At 45.2% G+C, this 22,661-nt stretch overlaps 1 protein-coding gene across 3 annotated transcripts in view; it reads right to left on the bottom strand.

Annotated features, from left to right (window-relative positions):
- The window catches only part of LOC123997477 (receptor-type tyrosine-protein phosphatase U-like), a 313,670-nt gene that overhangs the window by 145,026 nt on the left and 145,983 nt on the right, over window positions 1-22,661 (bottom strand). For all 3 annotated transcript variants that reach the window (XM_046301752.1, XM_046301754.1, XM_046301753.1), the window contains exon 5: window positions 3,388-3,503. In XM_046301752.1, the coding sequence (XP_046157708.1) occupies window positions 3,388-3,503 (116 nt within the window). The remainder of the gene's footprint in view (window positions 1-3,387; window positions 3,504-22,661) is intronic.

Genomic DNA, 22,661 nt, shown 5'->3' with positions numbered 1-22,661 from the left:
GAATCAGTCTCAGAGAGCACGTAGGCCCGGGGTCCTCTGGGAAGCAAGTGGGATGAGCTAGGCCGCTTCTCTGTTTGTTTAGATAACTCATCATGTGGGGTTCCCGAGTGGTACAGTGGTCTGAGACACTGCATCTCAGTGCAAGAGGCATCACTGCAGCACCTGGTTCGAATCCAGGCAGCATCACATCCGGCCGTGATTGGGAGTCCCATAGGGCGGCGCACAATGGCCCAGCGTTGTCCATCATTGTAAATAACAATTTGTTCTAACTGACTTGCCTAGTTAAATAAAGGTAAAATAAAAAGTATTTGTGCTGTCCAAAGCCACGGTGGACATGTTTGCTCTCGAAAGCCACAAGCCCCAGCTGTCACAAGTAAACAAACTCTGATGAGGGTCAAGCAGTGACAACCAGTCTGGTCTGGTGGTCATACCAAACCAAACACTCAATCATAGACTTCAGTGGCCACTGCCCATGACTTACTTCTTTTATATGTTTAGTTTTTTCTGCCTCCACTAAAGGATATTAGGGAAATCGGGTTAATCAAATAAGCCTGAGAAGGATTATGTAAACAATCAGGCTGGAGCGTATTAAGAAAACTAATGAAAATTATCTGTTTAGTCTGGCAGGAGTTGGCATGGTGAGTCTAGGTCGCAGCTGGTACTCAACAGATGCAACAATCAAACGAAAACAACATGAAGGGGAAGCAACCTAAAATGGTAGCCGTGACACACAGACATGTATCTCCTCATGCTGTTTGGGGAAGGCAGGCTTCGAAGAGCCTTGAGGAGTTTTGTTATTGCGAATGTTAGTGCCGTTATGACAGCTCCCTACTGCAGGTATATGTCCTTGTGATGTGACAAAATGGTTTGTCTGATATCACTCTCACTTGGATGTTAGAGTTTTTGAATGTTGAAGGAAGGACAGGGTCTCAAAGTTGAAGACGATGATGTGCACTGTGTCTCAAGGCTTGCATGGTGTAAGTAACACATACTGTAAGAGGTGATGGTAAGAGTTGTGGATGTGTGGTAATTGCTGTGAGAGACAGAGGCTGTAAAACAAAAGACTATCATCAGGCCTTCCATCAGGCCTTCATATGTGAGGTTTTTAAAACCAATGAATGTTATTCACTCAGACATACAATACAGTGGCCTTCCTGACCTTCAGAGGGATGGAATTAGCATGAATAAAGCATACAAGTGGGAAAAGGGGATATTAAAAACAGAGCCCTCTATTTGGATAAAGGAAGAAGGCTGTGAAGAAAGCAGAGCACTGTGATTTCATGAGCAAACTCGATTTTCAAAGGTGCTGGGCTGGAGAGTCTTCAAGGCTGGAGCGTAGCATTAAAACTCTCCCGAATGCTCTGCTGAATTTAAATACTACCACAAGCATGTTTATACAGTTGAAGTCAGAAGTTTACATACACCTTAGCCAAGTACATTTAAACTCAGTTTTTCACAATTCGTGACATTTAATCCAAGTAAAGATTCCCTGTTTTAGGTCAGTTAGGATCACCACTTTATTTTAAGAATGTGAAATGTCAGAATAATAGTATTGTATATTCAGTATATTCACATTCTCAGTGGGTAAGTTTACATACACTCAATTAGTATTTGGTAGCATTGCTTTAAATTGTTTAACTTGGGTCAAACATTTTGGGTAGCCTTCCACAAGCTTCCCACAATAAGTTGGGTGACTTTTGGCCCATTCCTCCTGACAGAGCTGGTGTAACTGAGTCGGGTTTGTAGGCCTCCTTGCTCGCACACACTTTTTCAGTTCTGCCCCCAACTTTCTATTTTTTTGGCCCATTCCTCCTGACAGAGCTGGTGTAACTGATTGAGGTCAGGGATTTGTGATGGCCACTCCAATACCTTGGCTTTGTTGTCCTTATGCCATTTTGCCACAACTTTGGAAGTATGCTTGCGGTCATTGTCCTTTTGGAAGACCCATTTACAACCAAGATTTAAACTTCCTGACTGATGTCTTGAGATGTTGCTTCAATATATTCACATAATTTTCCTACCTAATGATGCCATCTATTTTGTGAAGTGCACCAGTCCCTCCTGCAGCAAAGCACCCCCACAACATGATGCTGCCACCCCCATGCTTCACGGCTGGGACGGTGTTCTTCGGCTTGCAAGCCTCCAGTTTTTACTCCAAACACAATGATGGTCATTATTGCCAAACAGTTCAGAGGACATTTCTCCAAAAAGTATGATCTTTGTCCCCATGTGCAGTTGCAAACCATAGTCCAGCTTTTTTATTGTGGTTTTGGATCAGTTGCTTCTTCCTTGCTGAGCGGCCTTTCAGGTTATGTCGATATAGGACTTTATACTGTGGATAAAGATAATTTTGTACCTGTTTCCTCCAGCATCTTCACAATGTCCTTTGCTGTTGTTCTGAGATTGATTTGCACTTTTCGAACCAAAGTACATTTATCTCTAGGAAACAGAACGCTTTTCTTTCTGAGCGGTATGATGGCTGCATGTCCCATGGTGTTTATACTTACGTACTATTGTTTGTACAGATGAACATGGTACCTTCAGGCATTTGTAAATTGCTCCCAAGGATGAACCAGACTTGTGGAGGTCAATAAAAAAAATGCTGAGGTCTTGGCTGATTTATTTTGATTTTCCCATGATGGAAAGAGGCACTGAGTTTGAAGCTGGGCCTTGAAATACGTTCACAGGTACACCTCCAATTGATTCAAATGATGTAAGTCGCTTTGGATAAAAGCGTCTGCTAAATGGCATATATTATTATATATTATGTAAATTAGCCAATCAGAAGCTTCTAAAGCCATTACATAATTTTCTGGAATTTCTAAGCTGTTTAAAGGCACAGTCAACTTAGTGTATGTAAACTTCTGACCCATTGAAATTGTGATACAGTGAATTATAAGTGAAATGATCTGTCTGTAAACAATTGTTGGAAAAATTACTTATATCATGCACAAAGTAGATGTCCTAAACGACTTGCCAATACTATAGTCTTAATTAACAAGAAGTTTGTGGAGTGGTTGAAAAACGAGTTTTAATGGCTCCAACTGAAGTGTATGTAAACTTTCAACTTCAACTGTAATTCAAAGACACTCACCCATCGTTTAAAGTTTCCCTCTTAATGGCATGACCACAAACACACTTCAAGTAGAACTCAAAAGTGCTGGTATTCCCAAAGAGACCTGCATTCAAATAATATTTGGTTTCTTTGAAATACTTCAGCTGCGCTTGATCGAGCTTGCCTGGCTCAATGGAACTCATGTAATAGTTGAAAATGAACGCAAAAGTGCAAACCCACCTACCTGGCACTCCAGACAGGCTCAATCAAACTCTCAAAAGTATTTGAAAGAAAATAAATACTACAGATGTGCCCTCCAAATCCCCACTGACCTCCAGTAGGAACTTCTCAGCTTCCGATGCCCGGCCCGATGCCACACACTGGAAGGTGGCATTCTGCCCAGCGTTGACCTCCTCATCCCCCAGCCGGGAGAAGTGGGGTGCCTTATCTGTAGGAACAGAATGAGAGAGTAGAAATCAAAGGACTGCTGTGCCATGACAGACAGCCAATCACAATGCCAGTCAGGATTTTCAGCTATACTAAGGCTCCCGGGTGGCGCAGCGGTCTAAGGCACTGCATTTCAGTGCTAGAGGCGTCACTACAGACCCTGGTTCTATCCCGGGCTGTATCACAACCGGCTGTGATCAGGAGTCCCATAGGGTGGTGCACAATTGGCCCAGCATTGTCCTGGTTAGGGGAGAGTTTGGCCGGGGTAGGCTGTCATTGTAAAATAAGAATTTGTCTTAACTGACTTGCCTAGTTAAATAAAAAATAAAATACTACATTCTGTGATTTCTAAAGAGCTGCAGTAAAATTTCATAAATCAGACTTTGATCAGCTTCATTACCAGTGTGAGATGTGTGTGACTGTGAAAGAACAGCTTTTCACATTATACAACAACGTAATTCAAACTTTTATGTTTAATTAGATAAGAATCAGACACTAATTTTCTCCCATGAAGGATCTCACCGCTGGTTGACTCATTGACATATTGCTTGTTATCTCCCTTTATTGTCCTACAATAAACAAAGTCATCCAATACACAACCTAGAAATTAATTGCTGGTGGCTAATATTATCAACAACCTTTCACCGTGGCGATACGTCATAACACGGGCATCAATGGAAGTTAGGTGAACATCCTTTAGCCAGATCCCCAGACCGCAGAGAAATCAGGCTCGAGAACATTGTTGCTGATGTCATGACTGTCCTGATCAGGTCAGGTTACAGGAGACCACAACCCTACAGATTATCTCTCAACCCAGAGGAGGAGAGATCGAGGAGTCTGAAGATGTGGGGGTTTTATGACCCCTCACACCCCTGGTAAATCTCAGGCCACAGACACATTCCTTTGTCCTGTTACTATGGAGAACCAGCTTCAGAACATTAAACATTTTAATCATTTTAGTCAATAAGATTCTTGCTACGTAGCTTAACTTTCTGAACATTCGAGACGTGTAGTCCACTTGTCATTCCAATCTCCTTTGCATTAGCGTAGCCTCTTCTGTAGCCTGTCAACTATGTGTCTGTTTATCCCTGTTCTCTCCTCTCTGCACAGACCATACAAACGCTCCTCACCGCGTGGCCGCGGCCACCCTACTCTGGTGGTCCCAGCGCGCACGACCCACGTGGAGTTCCAGGTCTCCGGTAGCCTCTGGAACTGCCAATCTGCGGTCAACAAGGCAGAGTTCATCTCAGCCTATGCCTCCCTCCAGTCCCTCGACTTCTTGGCACTGACGGAAACATGGATCACCACAGACAACACTGCTACTCCTACTGCTATCTCTTCGTCCGCCCACGTGTTCTCGCACACCCCGAGAGCGTCTGGTCAGCGGGGTGGTGGCACCGGGATCCTCATCTCTCCCAAGTGGTCATTCTCTCTTTCTCCCCTTACCCATCTGTCTATCGCCTCCTTTGAATTCCATGCTGTCACAGTTACTAGCCCTTTCAAGCTTAACATCCTTATCATTTATCGCCCTCCAGGTTCCCTCGGAGAGTTCATCAATGAGCTTGATGCCTTGATAAGCTCCTTTCCTGAGGACGGCTCACCTCTCACAGTTCTGGGCGACTTTAACCTCCCCACGTCTACCTTTGACTCTTTCCTCTCTGCCTCCTTCTTTCCACTCCTCTCCTCTTTTGACCTCACCCTCTCACCTTCCCCCCTACTCACAAGGCAGGCAATACGCTCGACCTCATCTTTACTAGATGCTGTTCTTCCACTAACCTCATTGCAACTCCCCTCCAAGTCTCCGACCACTGCCTTGTATCCTTTTCCCTCTCGCTCTCATCCAACACCTCCCACACTGCCCCTACTCGGATGGTATCGCGCCGTCCCAACCTTCGCTCTCTCTCCCCCGCTACTCTCTCCTCTTCCATCCTATCATCTCTTCCCTCCGCTCAAACCTTCTCCCACCTATCTCCTGATTCTGCCTCCTCAACCCTCCTCTCCTCCCTCTCTGCATCCCTTGACTCTCTATGTCCCCTATCCTCCAGGCCGGCTCGGTCCTCCCCTCCCGCTCCGTGGCTCGATGACTCATTGCGAGCTCACAGAACAGGGCTCCGGGCAGCCGAGCGGAAATGGAGGAAAACTCGCCTCCCTGCGGACCTGGCATCCTTTCACTCCCTCCTCTCTACATTTTCCTCCTCTGTCTCTGCTGCTAAAGCCACTTTCTACCACGCTAAATTCCAAGCATCTGCCTCTAACCCTAGGAAGCTCTTTGCCACCTTCTCCTCCCTCCTGAATCCTCCGCCCCCCCCCCTCCTCCCTCTCTGCAGATGACTTCGTCAACCATTTTGAAAAGAAGGTCGACGACATCCGATCCTCGTTTGCTAAGTCAAACGACACTGCTGGTTCTGCTCACACTGCCCTACCCTGTGCTCTGACCTCTTTCTCCCCTCTCTCTCCAGATGAAATCTCGCATCTTGTGACGGCCGGCCGCCCAACAACCTGCCCGCTCGACCCTATCCCCTCCTCTCTTCTCCAGACCATTTCCGGAGACCTTCTCCCTTACCTCACCTCGCTCATCAACTTATCCCTGACCGCTGGCTACGTCCCTTCCGTCTTCAAGAGAGCGAGAGTTGCACCCCTTCTGAAAAAACCTACACTCGATCCCTCCGATGTCAACAATTACAGACCAGTATCCCTTCTTTCTTTTCTCTCCAAAACTCTTGAACGTGCCGTCCTTGGCCAGCTCTCCCGCTATCTCTCTCTGAATGACCTTCTTGATCCAAATCAGTCAGGTTTCAAGACTAGTCATTCAACTGAGACTGCTCTCCTCTGTATCACGGAGGCGCTCCGCACTGCTAAAGCTAACTCTCTCTCCTCTGCTCTCATCCTTCTAGATCTATCGGCTGCCTTCGATACTGTGAACCATCAGATCCTCCTCTCCACCCTCTCCGAGTTGGGCATCTCCGGCGCGGCCCACGCTTGGATTGCGTCCTACCTGACAGGTCGCTCCTACCAGGTGGCGTGGCGAGAATCTGTCTCCTCACCACGCGCTCTCACCACTGGTGTCCCCCAGGGCTCTGTTCTTGGCCCTCTCCTATTCTCGCTATACACCAAGTCACTTGGCTCTGTCATAACCTCACATGGTCTCTCTTATCATTGCTATGCAGACGACACACAATTAATCTTCTCCTTTCCCCCTTCTAATGACCAGGTGGCGAATCGCATCTCTGCATGTCTGGCAGACATATCAGTGTGGATGACGGATCACCACCTCAAGCTGAACCTCGGCAAGACGGAGCTGCTCTTCCTCCCGGGGAAGGACTGCCCGTTCCATGATCTCGCCATCACGGTTGACAACTCCATTGTGTCCTCCTCCCAGAGCGCCAAGAACCTTGGCGTGATCCTGGACAACACCCTGTCGTTCTCAACTAACATCAAGGCGGTGGCCCGTTCCTGTAGGTTCATGCTCTACAACATCCGCAGAGTACGACCCTGCCTCACACAGGAAGCGGCGCAGGTCCTAATCCAGGCACTTGTCATCTCCCGTCTGGATTACTGCAACTCGCTGTTGGCTGGGCTCCCTGCCTGTGCCATTAAACCCCTTCAACTCATCCAGAACGCCGCAGCCCGTCTGGTGTTCAACCTTCCCAAGTTCTCTCACGTCACCCCGCTCCTCCGTTCTCTCCACTGGCTTCCAGTTGAAGCTCGCATCCGCTACAAGACCATGGTGCTTGCCTACGGAGCTGTGAGGGGAACGGCACCTCAGTACCTCCAGGCTCTGATCAGGCCCTACACCCAAACAAGGGCACTGCGTTCATCCACCTCTGGCCTGCTCGCCTCCCTACCACTGAGGAAGTACAGCTCCCGCTCAGCCCAGTCAAAACTGTTCGCTGCCCTGGCCCCCCAATGGTGGAACAAACTCCCTCACGACGCCAGGACAGCGGAGTCAATCACCACCTTCCGGAGACACCTGAAACCCCACCTCTTTAAGGAATACCTAGGATAGGTTAAGTAATCCCTCTCACCCCACCCCCCCCCCCTAAGTTTTAGATGCACTATTGTTAAGTGACTGTCCCACTGGATGTCATAAGGTGAATGCACCAATTTGTAAGTCGCTCTGGATAAGAGCGTCTGCTAAATGACTTAAATGTAATGTAAATGTAAATAAAGGGACTTTGGAACAATGGTTTTAGTCAGCCACAATGGTGGTCATGACGATAGATGGAATGTCATTTTTGTTTTGTTATTAAAGGTTAATAGATGACGTTATTACAAAAACATTGTAACGTGAAGAGTTTTCCTAGTATATGTTTGATGTTTATACATTGTACGTTGTGTGGAAAATGTCCAAATCAAAGGGAATGTTTTGGTAACGATGAAATGTTAAGTTAGTTGTCTAGAATTGGTTTGAGAAAAACCTAGACCTTGCTCTTAACTTGGTACGCCCAGAGAATTGCCCTAAAGGCGGTTACGCCCACTTCTGACCCAAGGGTATAAAATCTGTGAGTAAAGAATTTACAGAGAAGACTACGTGACCCAAGCTGCAGCCAAGGTCTAAAAAGTCAACGAACCCAAAACGCGACGCAAGTTTGAAGACAAATAAATATTTTTCTACCCAAGCTACGGATGAGTAGCTGTGTCTAAGCGGGTGAATTCAAGTCGAACCACCTAGCCTCCATCTCTCATCGAATCGTGGTATCTAAATTGTTTCATTCCAACGCTGTGAGCTCTGAGCTACAGAGCTGTCTGTCCTCAGAAGACACCTTCTGGGTGAGGGAACAGACTCCTAAGCCAAAAGGACACTGACATCGGGAGGACGATCAGAGAGGTGCGCCAGAGAAGTGTGTCATCGAGCAGCTGAACGGTCCACGCAGAGAATCCTCGGAGACCTTCCCCACATAATTACATCATTATATTATTTTTTTATTTTATTTTTTTATTTCACCTTTATTTAATCAGGTAGGCTAGTTGAGAACAGGTTCTTATTTGCAACTGCGACCTGGCCAAGATAAAGCATAGCAGTGTGAACAGACAACACAGAGTTCCACATGGAGTAAACAATTAACAAGTCAATAACACGGTAGAGAAAGGGGAGTCTATATACAATGTGTGCAAAAGGCATGAGGAGGTAGGCGAATAATTACAATATTGCAGATTAACACTGGAGTGATAAATGATCAGATGATCATGTACAGGTAGAGATATTGGTGTGCAAAAGAGCAGAAAAGTAAATAAATAAAAACAGTATAAAAACAGTATGGGAATGAGGTAGGTGAAAATGGGTGGGCTATTTACCAATAGATTATGTACAGCTGCAGCGATCGGTTAGCTGCTCAGATAGCTGATGTTTAAAGTTGGTGAGGGAGATAAAAGTCTCCAACTTCAGCGATTTTTGCAATTCGTTCCAGTCACAGGCAGCAGAGTACTGGAACTAAAGGCGGCCGAATGAGGTGTTGGCTTTAGGGATGATCAATGAGATACACCTGCTGGAGCGCGTGCTACAGATGGGTGTTGCCAGCGTGACCAGTGAGCTGAGATAAGGCGGAGCTTTGCCTAGCATGGCCTTGTAGATGACCTGGAGCCAGTGGGTCTGGCGACGAATATGTAGCGAGGGCCAGCCGACTAGAGTATACAAGTCGCAGTGGTGGGTAGTATAAGGTGCTTTAGTGACAAAACGGATGGCACTGTGATAAACTGCATCCAGTTTGCTGAGAAGAGTGTTGGAAGCAATTTTGTAAATGACATCGCCAAAGTCGAGGATCGGTAGGATAGTCAGTTTTACTAAGGTAAGCTTGGCAGCGTGAGTGAAGGAGGCTTTGTTGCGGAATAGAAAGCCGACTCTTGATTTGATTTTCGATTGGAGATGTTTGATATGGGTCTGGAAGGAGAGTTTGCAGTCTAGCCAGACACCTAGGTACTTATAGGTGTCCACATATTCAAGGTCGGAACCATCCAGTGTGGTGATGCTAGTCGGGCATGCGGGTGCAGGCAGCGATCGGTTGAAAAGCATGCATTTGGTTTTACTAGCGTTTAAGAGCAGTTGGAGGCCGCGGAAGGAGTCTTGTATGGCATTGAAGCTCGATTGGAGGTTAGATAGCACAGTGTCCAATGACGGGCCGAAAGTGTATAGAATGGTGTCGTCTGCGTAGAGGTGGATGAGGGAATCGCCCGTAGAAAGAGCAACATCATTGATATATATAGAGAAAAGAGTCGGCCCGAGAATTGAACCCTGTGGCACCCCCATAGAGACTGCCAGAGGATCGGACAACATGCCCTCCGATTTGACACACTGAACTCTGTCTGCAAAGTAATTGGTGAACCAGGCAAGGCAGTCATCCGAAAAACCGAGGCTACTGAGTCTGTCGATAAGAATATGGTGATTGACAGAGTCGAAAGCCTTGGCAAGGTCGATGAAGATGGCTGCACAGTACTGTCTTTTATCGATGGCGGTTATGATGTCGTTTAGTACCTTGAGTGTGGCTGAGGTGCACCCGTGACCGGCTCGGAAACCAGATTGCATATCGGAGAAGGTGCGGTGGGATTCGAGATGGTCAGTGACCTGTTTGTTGACTTGGCTTTCGAAGACCTTAGATAGGCAGGGCAGGATGGATATAGGTCTGTAACAGTTTGGGTCCAGGGTGTCTCCCCCTTTGAAAAGGGGGATGACTGCGGCAGCTTTCCAATCCTTCGGGATCTCAGACGATATGAAAGAGAGGTTGAACAGGCTGGTAATAGGGGTTGCGACAATGGCGGCGGATAGTTTCAGAAATAGAGGGTCCAGATTGTCAAGCCAAGCTGATTTATACGGGTCCAGGTTTTGCAGCTCTTTCAGAACATCTGCTATCTGGATTTGGGTAAAGGAGAACCTGGAGAGGCTTGGGTGAGGAGCTGCGGGGGGGCCGGAGCTGTTGGCCGAGGTAGGAGTAGCCAGGCAGAAGGCATGGCCAGCCGTTGAGAAATGCTTGTTGAAGTTTTCGATAATCATGGATTTGTCGGTGGTGACCGTGTTCCCTAGCCTCAGTGCAGTGGGCAGCTGGGAGGAGGTGCTCTTGTTCTCCATGGACTTCAGTGTCCCAGAACTTTTTGGAGTTGGAGCTACAGGATGCAAACTTCTGCCTGAAGAAGCTGGCCTTAGCTTTCCTGACTGACTGCGTGTATTGGTTCCTGACTTCCCTGAACAGTTGCATATCACGGGGACTGTTCGATGCTATTGCAGTCCGCCACAGGATGTTTTTGTGCTGGTCGAGGGCAGTCAGGTCTGGAGTGAACCAAGGGCTGTATCTGTTCTTAGTTCTGCATTTTTTGAACGGAGCATGCTTATCTAAAATGGTGAGGAAGTTACTCTTAAAGAATAACCAGGCATCCTCAACTGACGGGATGAGGTCAATGTTCTTCCAGGATACCCGGGCCAGGTCGATTAGAAAGGCCTGCTCACAGAAGTGTGTTAGGGAGCGTTTGACAGTGTTGAGGGGTTGTTGTTTGACTGCGGCACCGTAGCGGATACAGGCAATGAGGCAGTGGTCGCTGAGATCCTGGTTGAAGACAGCGGAGGTGTATTTGGAGGGCCAGTTGGTCAGGATGACATCTATGATGTCAACTAAGATTAGAGTGGTACGAACTCATTGGTGAGACCCGGGTCCGTGCAGATTCTCGGACTATACGACGTTCAGAACGAGATTGTAGAGGTAACTAGTTAATTAGCGGCTGTTGTAAAATCGATATTCTGATATTCTTTGAGTATTTTGGGGAAATAGCAACTCAATAAAAACTAGTGTTCCCATGGTGCCCCAGGTTAATGAGTTAATAATTGCTTGATTCAGTTAATCACGCAATTAGAAACTTTTAATCATTCGATGAACAACAGTCATCACATGAACTAATACAACGCCACGACACTGATGAAGGACAGCAGCACTCTTCTAATAAGGACAAGCTCCGAGGTTAGTTAGAGTGTGGGTGATGCAGCAGAAATCCCACCCAGCTACACTGTGATTAACACTGGAGCTCTCCTGCTCCTCCACAGCTCTGTGAGACGGACTTCCCGCAGAGTCTAACCACTGGGTTAGAGCCTCCAGCACAGGCCACAAAATGGAGGACAACCCAACCTGTCAATCAAAGTGATTGACAGACAGGAGACGTTACTGTAGAGGTGGAGTAGTAGTAAAATCAAAATGAGAGAGGCGAATGTTTCAAGTCCTGCTCTTCCATGTTCAGTGTTTCATTACACTGTTGCTTTCTGGCAGAGAGAGAGAATCTGTTGATCTACTTTGTGTGAATAGGCAGGGGGAGAGGCGAAGATGCCTCGTGCATTTGTAGTCCACAGGTGGTCATGTTTCCCATAGACGACTCCCCCGTCTAAGGTTAATTCATAATTCATCGTAGATATGAGTCATCATAAACAAACACAAAAACTAATGTCATAAAAAAAACTGGTCCTTCTGTTGACTAAAGAACTTGGTAGTATAAATGTGTCAGATCACATCCCGGGGACTCTTTAATTTGACTGCAACACTGGTTTCAGAGTCAAAGACTAGGACTATAGAGACTACAACAGAAATGTCAAGCGGTCTCAACCAGAATTTACAAGAAGGAAGGAGCTTATACTTATACTTTTTTCACTTCACTTTTGTCTCCTTTCCCTGTGACAAATGGTGCAGGCTGGCCGTGTGCCACCGTAGACAGTATTGTGCCCAGGTCCTGATGACAGTCTTAATTATTTAATGGTAGCACTGAGGGGGTGTAGAAAATACCATCTGCTCTCCATGGGAGATGCAGGGAACCACTGGGTGGCTTGGCAGGGACATAGTCAGCATCTCTGATTTAAATCCCTTCCTGTCTCCATGGCATGTGGTGTCTATAAAACCATACAGTAGAAACACTACTGTACAAAAATATAAATGTAACATGTAAAGTGTTGGCAACATTTGCAATCAACTAAAATAAAAGATCCCAGAAATGTTCCATATGCACAAAAAGCTTTTTCTCAAATGTGTTTACATCCCTGTTAGTGAGCATTTCTCCCTTGCCAAGAGAATCCATCCACCTGACAGGTGTGACATATCAAGAAGCTATGGAGCGGGATCGATTTGGAGGTGGAGGGTCCGTCATGGTCTGAGGCGGTGTGTCACAGCATCATCGAACAGAGCTTGTTGTCATTGCAGGCAATCTCAACGCTGTGCATTACAGGGAAGACATCCTCCACCCTCCCTGCAGGCTCATCCTGACATGACCCTCCAGTATGACAATGCCACCAGCCATACTGCTCGTTCTGTGCGTGATTTCCTGCAAGACAGGAATGTCAGTGTTCTGCCATGGCCAGCGAAGAGCCCGGATCTCAATCCCATTGAGCACGTCTGGGACCTGTTGGATCGGAGGGTGAGGCCTAGGACCATTCCCCCCCCCAGAAATGTCTGGGAACTTGCTGGTTCCTTGGTAGAAGAGTCTCACAGCATGAACTGGCAAATCTGGTGCAGTCCATGAGGAGGAGATGCACTGCCATACTTAATGCAGCTGGTGGCCACACCAGATACTGACTGTTACTTTTGATTTTGGGGAATGTTATGGGGAATGCACGCAGCTCTAACGGTATGGATGTGTCGGGCCTGAACCTGGTATTGAAGTCTGATAGGTAGCCGGTGTACTTTAGGGGGGGTTGGCTCTGAAAGTGCACAGTGCATGAGTGGGAGGAAATGGTCTGGGTTTACATGCTGTGGCAAACCTCTTCAAGGTTAGGAGCGTTTGTCACAAATTAAGTGGTAAACTGTCACCAAATCACCCAAGAATGAGAGTTCTTTCGAACAGGACAGCACCTGTGTGTTTGTTTCTCCGTCCTGGTCCACCCAGGCCGTAGGCGAGGTCAAGGATAGCAGGGTTCGGTACACAAATCGGTCCAGGTCCAAACACCAACAGGTAAATCCAAAACAATCCAGCTCATACCCGGTAAATCCAGCCAATCTCTATTGTCTCTTTCTCTATTGTTCATAGATCCTTCCAGCTCTCTCTCTCCCTTCCTAGTTTTTCTTGACGCTTTATCTGTGGGTCGGCTCCACTTTCTGAGGGTTCCCTTGCTTCTGGGACTTGTAGTTTTGGCGGTCGGCCATTTTGTGATCTGTAGTTCTGACAGGGGTGGCCATTTTAGTGATCGGGCAAAGCCCGTTTATTAGTTCTGCTCTCACATATCTGCCATTTATCACTCGACCCCCTTCTTTGCCACAATGCGTAAGAGGGGCGTGTCTGTGATGGACCAAGCAGATGAGGTTATGGGTAGGATTATGGGATGGGCCCACGATGTTGTTAAAATGGGCATACGCAGCAATCTCTCTGTTGTTTATTTAAAGGCCCAAGTCCCATCTTTGACATATTGAAACAACATTTTAGTGACACTGCTTTTTCAAGTATGCCCCTCGCTGACTATTATGACATATTACCTCTGACTGATGAACAACCATTCGACTACTGACTCAGACTAAACAGGGCTATGGAGGTTGCTGAAGATTATCTAAGGAGACAGAAGAAAAGTGTTGAAGACCCATCTCGTGAGCTCACAGTCATGTTCATTAGACATTGCCCTAATGCTGAAACGTGCACGCCATTACAGCAGTTGACCGCTGCAGATGTCCATGAGAGGTTGGATGAATACAGGAGGGAGCGGAGGTACTTTCACTTTTCTAAGGTGACCTCAGCCATCGCAACAATGAAGCAGGAAGTTGGTGCTGTCATGCCACTCAACATGCCTGCTGTGAGGCCCTACATGGAATCACCTACTGTAATGTGTTGCCTTCCTCAGCCCAGGCTATTCAGCGCTCAGCTGAGCCATTGGAACGTTTCCTTGCAATGCTGGAGCATGTGCTGGAGCAGGGGCCACAACAGTCTAACTGTCAGTTCCAAAAAGGGAATAGGAGCTAATTGAGGTCTCATGGGCCATGTGAAGTATGTGGGCATGCAGGACACAATACTTACTTTCACTGCAGGGCCAATCACCTCTGCCATGCAGCTGTCCACGCACACTCTCAGTGCCCCAAGGCCGCAGCTCTGAGCTACAGTAATCACTGCTCAGCTGCCGGAAAACTAGTAGGCTTGCATGTAGGAAGGGAGAGTGTTGGGCCTTTTGTAGAGTCCCCATCGGTGAGAGCTGTTGATTTGGAGTCTGTATATAAAAGTGTTTGTGACGAAATGGAGACTGAGAAGAGTATCATAATGCAGAACACACATAAACATTCCCTATATGATGATTTATTCTATGCCAAGGTGTTAATAGGAGGAGAAGTGGAAGTGAGAACTATGCTTGACAGTTGGTCCATGGCTTGTACCTTGAGCTCTAGGGTCTTACCTGAACTGTTGCATGCAGGAGTGTTGAAAAGGCCATCATTGATTCCTACAGAGGTAGTCTTGGTTGGTTGTGGTGGGATAAAGACGAGGCCTTTGGGAGTTTCTGAGCTGCAGCAGCTTTTCAGCCGCAAGTGCAGAGAACAGCTAACATACTCACTGACTGCCAAGATTACTTTACTCTGACTGATGACGGTTCCATCTGACATCACAATACTGACGGACCTGACAGTTCAAGCAGTCCTGGGGTCTTACGTGACTTAGGTGTGACTGATACTGACGTTGACTCCTGCCACGTGACTCCTGCTGGTAAGAAGAAACTCATCCAGCTCATAGCTGAGTACCAGTCCATTTTTTCCAGGCACAAGTTGGATTGTGGAAAAGCTACCAGATATCTTCATCGCATTCAACTGAGTGATGAGAAACCCTTTCGGATGCCCTACCGATGCCTTTCGCCAAATCATTATGAGAAGCTCAAGCAAGTGTTGAATGAGATGGAAGAACGTGAAATCATAAAGAAGTCTAGTAGTGAGTTTGCCTCACACCTTGTCCTTGTCTGGAAGCAGTCTGGAGACCTGAGACTGTACTGATTTTCGTTTACTCAAAGCTCGCACAATGAAAGACGCCCACCCACTCCCTCAACAGGCTGACGCCTGGCTGCTTTAGGTGGAAATGCCTTTTTCTCGACAATGGACCTTACCTCTGGCTACTACAATGTGGAAGTGCATGAGTATGACCAGAGCTTTTACATCGCCATTTGGATTGTATGAATACAACCGTATGCCACCTGTTATGTAATAGTCCTGCAACCTTTATGAGGACGATGCTAAACAACTTTGGGGGTCAGAATTTTCTTAGCCTGCTGTGTTACCTTGACAATGTCTTGGTCTATGCGCCCACTGCAGATCTGGCTATACAGCGCCTGGAAATGGTTTTTGAGCATCTCAAGGCTCACAACCTGAAGTTGGTGCAAAAAAAGTGTCACTTTATGCAGAGGACTGTGAAGTTTCTGGGGTATATCATTAGTGCGGATGGTGTAGCTACAAACCCTGAGAAGGTGAGGGCCATTACAGGAGTAACAGAAGCTGATCTGATGGAATATGTCCCCGACATTCCATCCCAGAAGAAATTCATGTCTTGGGCGTGGTGGTGTATCACCAGCAATTCATTGAAGGTTGCTCGACCATCGCAAAGCCTCTCTTTGGCTTGACAACTGGACAAAAGGCTTCTTTTTGGAAAAAGAAGCGAAGTTGATGGCTGCCGACTGGACAGCAGAATGCAGACAGGCCTTATTCCAGCTAAAGCAAGCCTTACTGGACCAGGTTTTGTTGGCCCACCCCAACTTCGACAAACCCTTTATACTCTTGGTGGACATGTCCAGCAACAGCTTAGGTGCTGTGCTGTCCCTGGTACAGGAACGGGGAGCTAGAGCGAGACCTATAGCCCTTGTGAGCAAGCCCCTCAGTTATAAGCAGTTGAGGTATCCTGTGCACAGGCTCAAGTTCTTGCATTGAAATGGGCTTTATATGACAAGTTCCACCACTGGGGCAGCAGTTCACGGTATAGACGGATAATAATCCCTTGACATACATCTTGACCAAAGCAAAGCTAGCAAAACTAGTGTGCATAGACTTTTGTTCTGCAGAAGATTCTTCAAACAAGTCCCTGATGTGCTCGTTGTTACTGAGCACTTTACCAAATGCCTTCTTGTGTCCAAACTAGTCTTCTAAGTCTGTAGCTCATCAGTTGTGGAATAACTATTTCTGTGTCTACAGGATGCCTCGCCGTATACACTCAGATCAGGGAGCCACCTTTGAGAGTGCTCTAATAGCTGAACTGTTGAGTGTTTCAGGTATTTAGAAGCCTCACATCACGCTGTACCATCCGATGAGGAAAGGTCCTGTGATAGGATGAATAGGACATTGGAAAACAATGTTCTGGGCCCAGAAATTGTCGACTATGACCAGTTTGTTCAGTCCTTGAGGAGAGATCTGAAAGAAGCCACGAATAGAGCACAGGCATCTGCAGTGAAGCAGTTGAAGAGGCATGTTAACCTGTATGACAGAAAAGTCTGACGAGCACCAGTGGAGATTGGTGATAGAGTGTTGTTGGCTAACAAGGGGGAGCGTGGAAAGCGGAAGCTTGCTGACCTTTGGGAGGATACTATCTACCTTGTCACTGGATTGAATGCTGACAGTCACACTTTAAAGATTCAGAACAGCTCCACTGGACAGAAGACGGTACATCACAATCTGATAATGCCAGTCAACTTCCTCATACTGACGTTGATTATGGAACAGACATGTCTGGATTAACAGTCTGAGGACATGAATGATGGCCTTGTGGTCTCACCTGCCATGGACGCTGCAGTGGATGATGATGCTGAGTACAGAACAAAAGTGTGGGTGTCGGAGTTGCCTTCTGAAGGAATAGGTGACATAAGCCTGGAGGGTGATGTTCGATCCTTGGATGCTCAGGATATTCCACCTTTGTATTTTGTGGAAGATGTACTGCAGCTGGAAGGTCTGCCTTGATCAGAGAGTCTTCAAGAATCTGACCAAGACCGTAACAGTGTAGTGAGTGAGCTAATTGACCAGTCTGCTTACAATATCCGTACTGACCTACCAAAGTCGGACCATTCCTTACCTGATCAGTGGGTATCAACTGATGTCAACTGTGTTGACAGACCCACTATTGCAACAGTACAAAACCCTGTCACTCCTTATGAAGTTGAAGGTACTCTGGGTCGTATTAGTTCAAGGGCAAGAAGACTATTTAAACCAGTGTCAAGACTGATTGAGATTAGGAATCAGCAGACAATTAGCTCTTGAAGGTTCATATGTGAATAGAGGGTCAATGGTATTCACATATTTTATTTGTTTTGTTTTTACATCATTGTGACCATGTGTAGAGGTTGCAGGATGGTAATGTGACGGATATGATAAAGTCTCTTATGATGGTTTATTGTATTACTTCGATGTTTTAAAGTCGCTGATTGTACTTAACACGTAACAGGCATGTTCACCTATGAGGGCATTGAGGGCATTACATTGGTGATTCCCCATGTTATTGTTAATTAAGCCAATGGACTTTTGGTTTTAGTATTGTCTTGCCTTCACCTACTCAACCTGGTATGTTACTGTCTGAAGTTGAAGCTCGCATCCGCTACAAGACCATGGTGCTTGCCTACGGAGCTGTGAGGGGAACGGCACCTCAGTACCTCGAGGCTCTGATCAGGCCCTACACCCAAACAAGGGCACTGCGTTCATCCACCTCTGGCCTGCTCGCCTCCCTACCCTACCACTGAGGAAGTACAGTTCCCGCTCAGCCCAGTCAAAACTGTTCGCTGCTCTGGCCCCCCAATGGTGGAACAAACTCCCTCACGACGCCAGGACAGCGGAGTCAATCACCACCTTCCGGAGACACCTGAAACCCCACCTCTTTAAGGAATACCTAGGATAGGATAAGTAATCCTTCTCACCCCCCCCTTTAAGATTTAGATGCACTATTGTAAAGTGACTGTTCCACTGGATGTCATAAGGTGAATGCACCAATTTGTAAGTCGCTCTGGATAAGAGCGTCTGCTAAATTACTTAAATGTAATGTAAATGTCTGGTTTGAGTGGCTTGCTTACGAGGCATGATGTTTCAGTTAGAATCGTCCCAGTGAACAAGCACCAAACCAGTGTGCGTGAGTGCAGAGTTGGATGGTGAGCCGTGCATTGCATGACGTGTAATTTTGTGCTGTTTCTATCCAAATAAATCTCCATGATGCTACAAGTTAGAGATTGTGTCGATGATTGATTGTACATAACGCAAGAAGAATACTGTTACACTTGTTAATGCAGACAGAGAAGAGCTCCAACTTCTTAAAGCTACCCATCCCTTAAGCACAATAATTGTCATCAGCAACCACTGAATAGCATAGCGCCCCAGTCAAATAATATTACAAAAAATATTCATATTCATGAAATCACAAATGCAATATTGCAAAACACAGCTTAGCCTTTTGTTAATCCACCTGTCGTCTCAGATTTTGAAATTATGCTTTACAGCGAAAGCAATCCTAGTGTTTGTAAGTTAATGACAAAACATTAAGTACACTTAGCATCAGGTAGCTTGGTCACGGAAATCAGAAAAGCAATCAAATTAATCGTTTACCTTTGATGATCTTCGGATGTTTTCACTCACGAGACTCCCAGTTACACAACAAATGTTCCTTTAGTTCCATAAAGATTATTATTATATCCAAAATACCTCAGTTTGTTTGGCGCGTTATGTTCAGAAATCCACAGGAAAGAGCGTTCATGACAACGCAGACAAATTCCAAATAATATTCGTAATGTCCACGGAAACATGTCAAACATTTTTTTAATCAAGCCTCAGGTTGTTTTTAAAATATATAATCAATAATATATCAATCGCAAATGTAGGAGAGGGAAAAACAATAACAATAGCTGTCCAAATTCTGTTGCACGAGCAAGACTCATGTGACCACCTGACGTGATGTTATCTTTCTGGCTCATTTTTCAAAATAAAAGCCTGAAACTATGTCTGAAGGCTGTTGACACCTTGAGGAAGCGATAGGAAAAGGAATCTGGTTGATATCCCTTCAAATAGAGCAATGGGAGGCTATGGAACATGGCATTTTCAAAATAGAAGACTTTTCTCAGTGTTTCGCCTGCAATATCAGTTCTATTATACTCACAGACGATATTTTGACAGTTTTGGAAACTTTATAGTGTTTTCTATCCTAATCTGTCAATTATATGCATATTCTAGCATCTGGTCATGAGAAATAGGTAATTTACTTTGGGAACGTTATTTTTCCAAACATAAAATAGTGCCCCTTGTTTCAAGAGGTTAATCATAGCCTGAATTTTGTTCTACACATTGAATATAGTTGCGAAGAGTCCCTGTAATCCTAGATTCAGATAATTTAGATGAGAAAAAACTGCCCATATCATTGCATAGTGCAAAAAAATACACGTGAGTTCAGGGGCCTTGCTTTAAACAAAGTTAACCATTTTCACTGTAGTAGTGTCCAAAACATATTTCAAGCTGTCAGTCATTCCCTTGGCAGCAAGAGCCTCTCCGTGGATGCTGCAGTGTACCAAAGTGGTGTTGGGAGCAACTGCTTGCACGCGCGTTAACACTCCACCATGTCTCCCTATCATGGCTTTTGCATCAAAGTCTATTTGAAGTCACAAAGCTGTCTAGTACTTAAAAAATATAATCTCCTGTTGTGCTGGTTTCCAGAAGAGGAAGTCTTCCTTAATTGACCCCCATAAACGTAACGGACATATACCAGGAGCTGTGCCCGGCCCGCCAAGTCTGTTGACTCATCCAGCTGTAATGCATAGAATTCACTTGTATGCGAAGCAGTAATTGTTTCAGAACATATCCTGCCATGTAACTGAAGAATTGTGAAACAGTGTTGTTTGATGAAGGTTTGTCTGTATAGTTTTTTGGGCCTTTTCCCCAAGCATTGCCCCAGCCATATCCGCGGCACCAGAAATAATTAAGTCCTTCACAATAATATGGGGCTTGCCTGTCCTAGCCACTAGGTAGCTCACCATATAAGACGCTTCGAGCACATTTTTATTTGGCGTACCCCCGACGGCATTGCGCGTACCCCAGTTTGGGAATACCTGTCCTAGAGGACCAGTTTTTGCAAAATACACATTTGCCATTTCATTCTAGAAAAACACTTTATTTAATATTTATTAGAGGTCGACCTATTAATCGGAATGGCCAACGCATTAACGACCTGCCTCTCTCTCATTGCACTCCACAAGGAGACTGCCTATTACACGAATGCAGTAAGCCAAGGTAAGTTGCTAGCTAGCATTAAACTTATTTTATGAAAAACAATCAATTACATTTACATTTACATTTAAGTCATTTAGCAGACGCTCTTATCCAGAGCGACTTACAAAAATCAAATCAAAATACAAATCAATCATAATCACTAGTTAACTACACATGGTTGATGATATTACTAGATATCTAGCGTGTCCTGCGTTGCATATAATCTGACTGAGCATACAAGCATACAAGTATCTAAGTATCTTACTGAGCGGTGGTAGGTAGAAGAAGGCGCGTAAACATTCATTAAAACAGCACTTCCGTGCATTTTGCCAGCAGCTCTTCGTTGTGCGTCAAGCATTGCGCTGTTTATGACTTCAAGCATATCAACTCCCGAGATGAGGCTGGTGTAACCGAAGTGAAATGGCTAGCTAGTTAGTGCGCGCTAATAGCGTTTCAAAGGCTCGCTCTGAGCCTTCTAGTAGTTGTTCCCCTTGCTCTGCATGGGTAACGCTGCTTTGATGATGGCTGTTGTCGTTGTGTTGCTGGTTTAAGCCCAGGGAGGAGCGAGGAGAGGGATGGAAGCTATACTGTTACACTGGCAATATTAAAGTGCCTATAAGAACATCCAATAGTCAAAGGTTAATGAAATACAAATGGTATAGAGGGAAATAGTCCTATAATTCCTATAATAACTACAACCTAAAACTTCTTACCTGGGAATATTGAAGACTCATGTTAAAGGCACCACCAGCTTTCATATGTTCTCATGTTCTGAGCAAGGAACTGAAAAGTTAGCTTTCTTACATAGCACATATTGCACTTTTACTTTCTTCTCCAACACTTTGTTTTTGCATTATTTAAACCAAATTGAACATGTTTCATTATTTACTTGAGGCTAAATTGATTTTATTGATGTATTATATTAAGTTAAAATAAGTGTTCATTCAGTATTGTTGTAATTGTCATTATTACAAATACATTATTATTATTTAAATCGGCCGTTCAATCGGTATCTGCTTTTTTTGGTCCTCCAATAAATCGGTATCGGCGTTGAAAAATCATAATCGGTCAACCATCTAATATTTATTTGGAGTCTTGCTCTTTCACAGATGAGCGCTACATTTGACAAAAAATACAAACACTGCAATAAACATCAATAATCACTATATATAATACAGTATATAATACAGAGGAGAGAAGAGCTAAAGAGCTTTTTAGAACTTAGAGGGTGCTTAGAGGGTGCATTTACTTTGTGGGATAAATAAATCAGAAAAAGGTTTCTATTTTTCCATCTCTAACCTTGAGTCAGTTGGGCACATTATGAGTGCTCTTGAGACTAAATCACAGGGGAGTGGCTGGAGCTGAAGAGGCAAGTGTATGTGGTGAGTGTTTTGGGCAAATGTCATTCACATCTAACCTGGACCCACATTTGGACCCACATTGCAATCAACCAATGAAAAAAATCAATCTTCCATTAGCGTTTTTTTCCTCTTTATCAAATGGAACTAACTCTACATTTCACTCTCTATGCAGTATCTGTCTCTACATTTTCTATTTTATACTGTTACTTAATCCTGTCGTGGAAGGATCAGAATTTGTTGGTAACATTTGTAAGATGTTTAATATTCATCAAATGTGTGTAAGTTAATTCTCATCTGAATGGTATTTTTGTATAATACTGTGGCGAGGTTGCAGTTATCTGTTCTATGTCAAGACTAAGTTGCATGGGCCGCTGAGAGGGGAGAGGTCAAAGTGTCATCATGTGTAAACATATCTTTTACTCCCTTCCCAGTGGGGAAAGGAGGGTGGCAGTATCTGGAATCATTCTATGCTCCCTCTAATGTTGTTTCTATCTTAACCTATAGCCTCACTCTCCTCTCCGTGAGTTTGTATTTAGAGTGGGTTGTATCTAAATGACAATTTGATATATGCCTGTTGATATGGATGATTGATTTATGGTTCTGGAGTTTGGGAAAGGAGACAAAGCTGAACGATGAATTATGTCTATGCTGTCTGACTATGTG

This window comes from Oncorhynchus gorbuscha, linkage group LG15 (assembly GCF_021184085.1).
Source record: "Oncorhynchus gorbuscha isolate QuinsamMale2020 ecotype Even-year linkage group LG15, OgorEven_v1.0, whole genome shotgun sequence".
Taxonomy (NCBI): Eukaryota; Metazoa; Chordata; class Actinopteri; order Salmoniformes; family Salmonidae; genus Oncorhynchus; species Oncorhynchus gorbuscha.
Note: the sequence above shows the minus strand (reverse complement) of the source record. Positions and strands in the feature narration are given on the sequence as shown.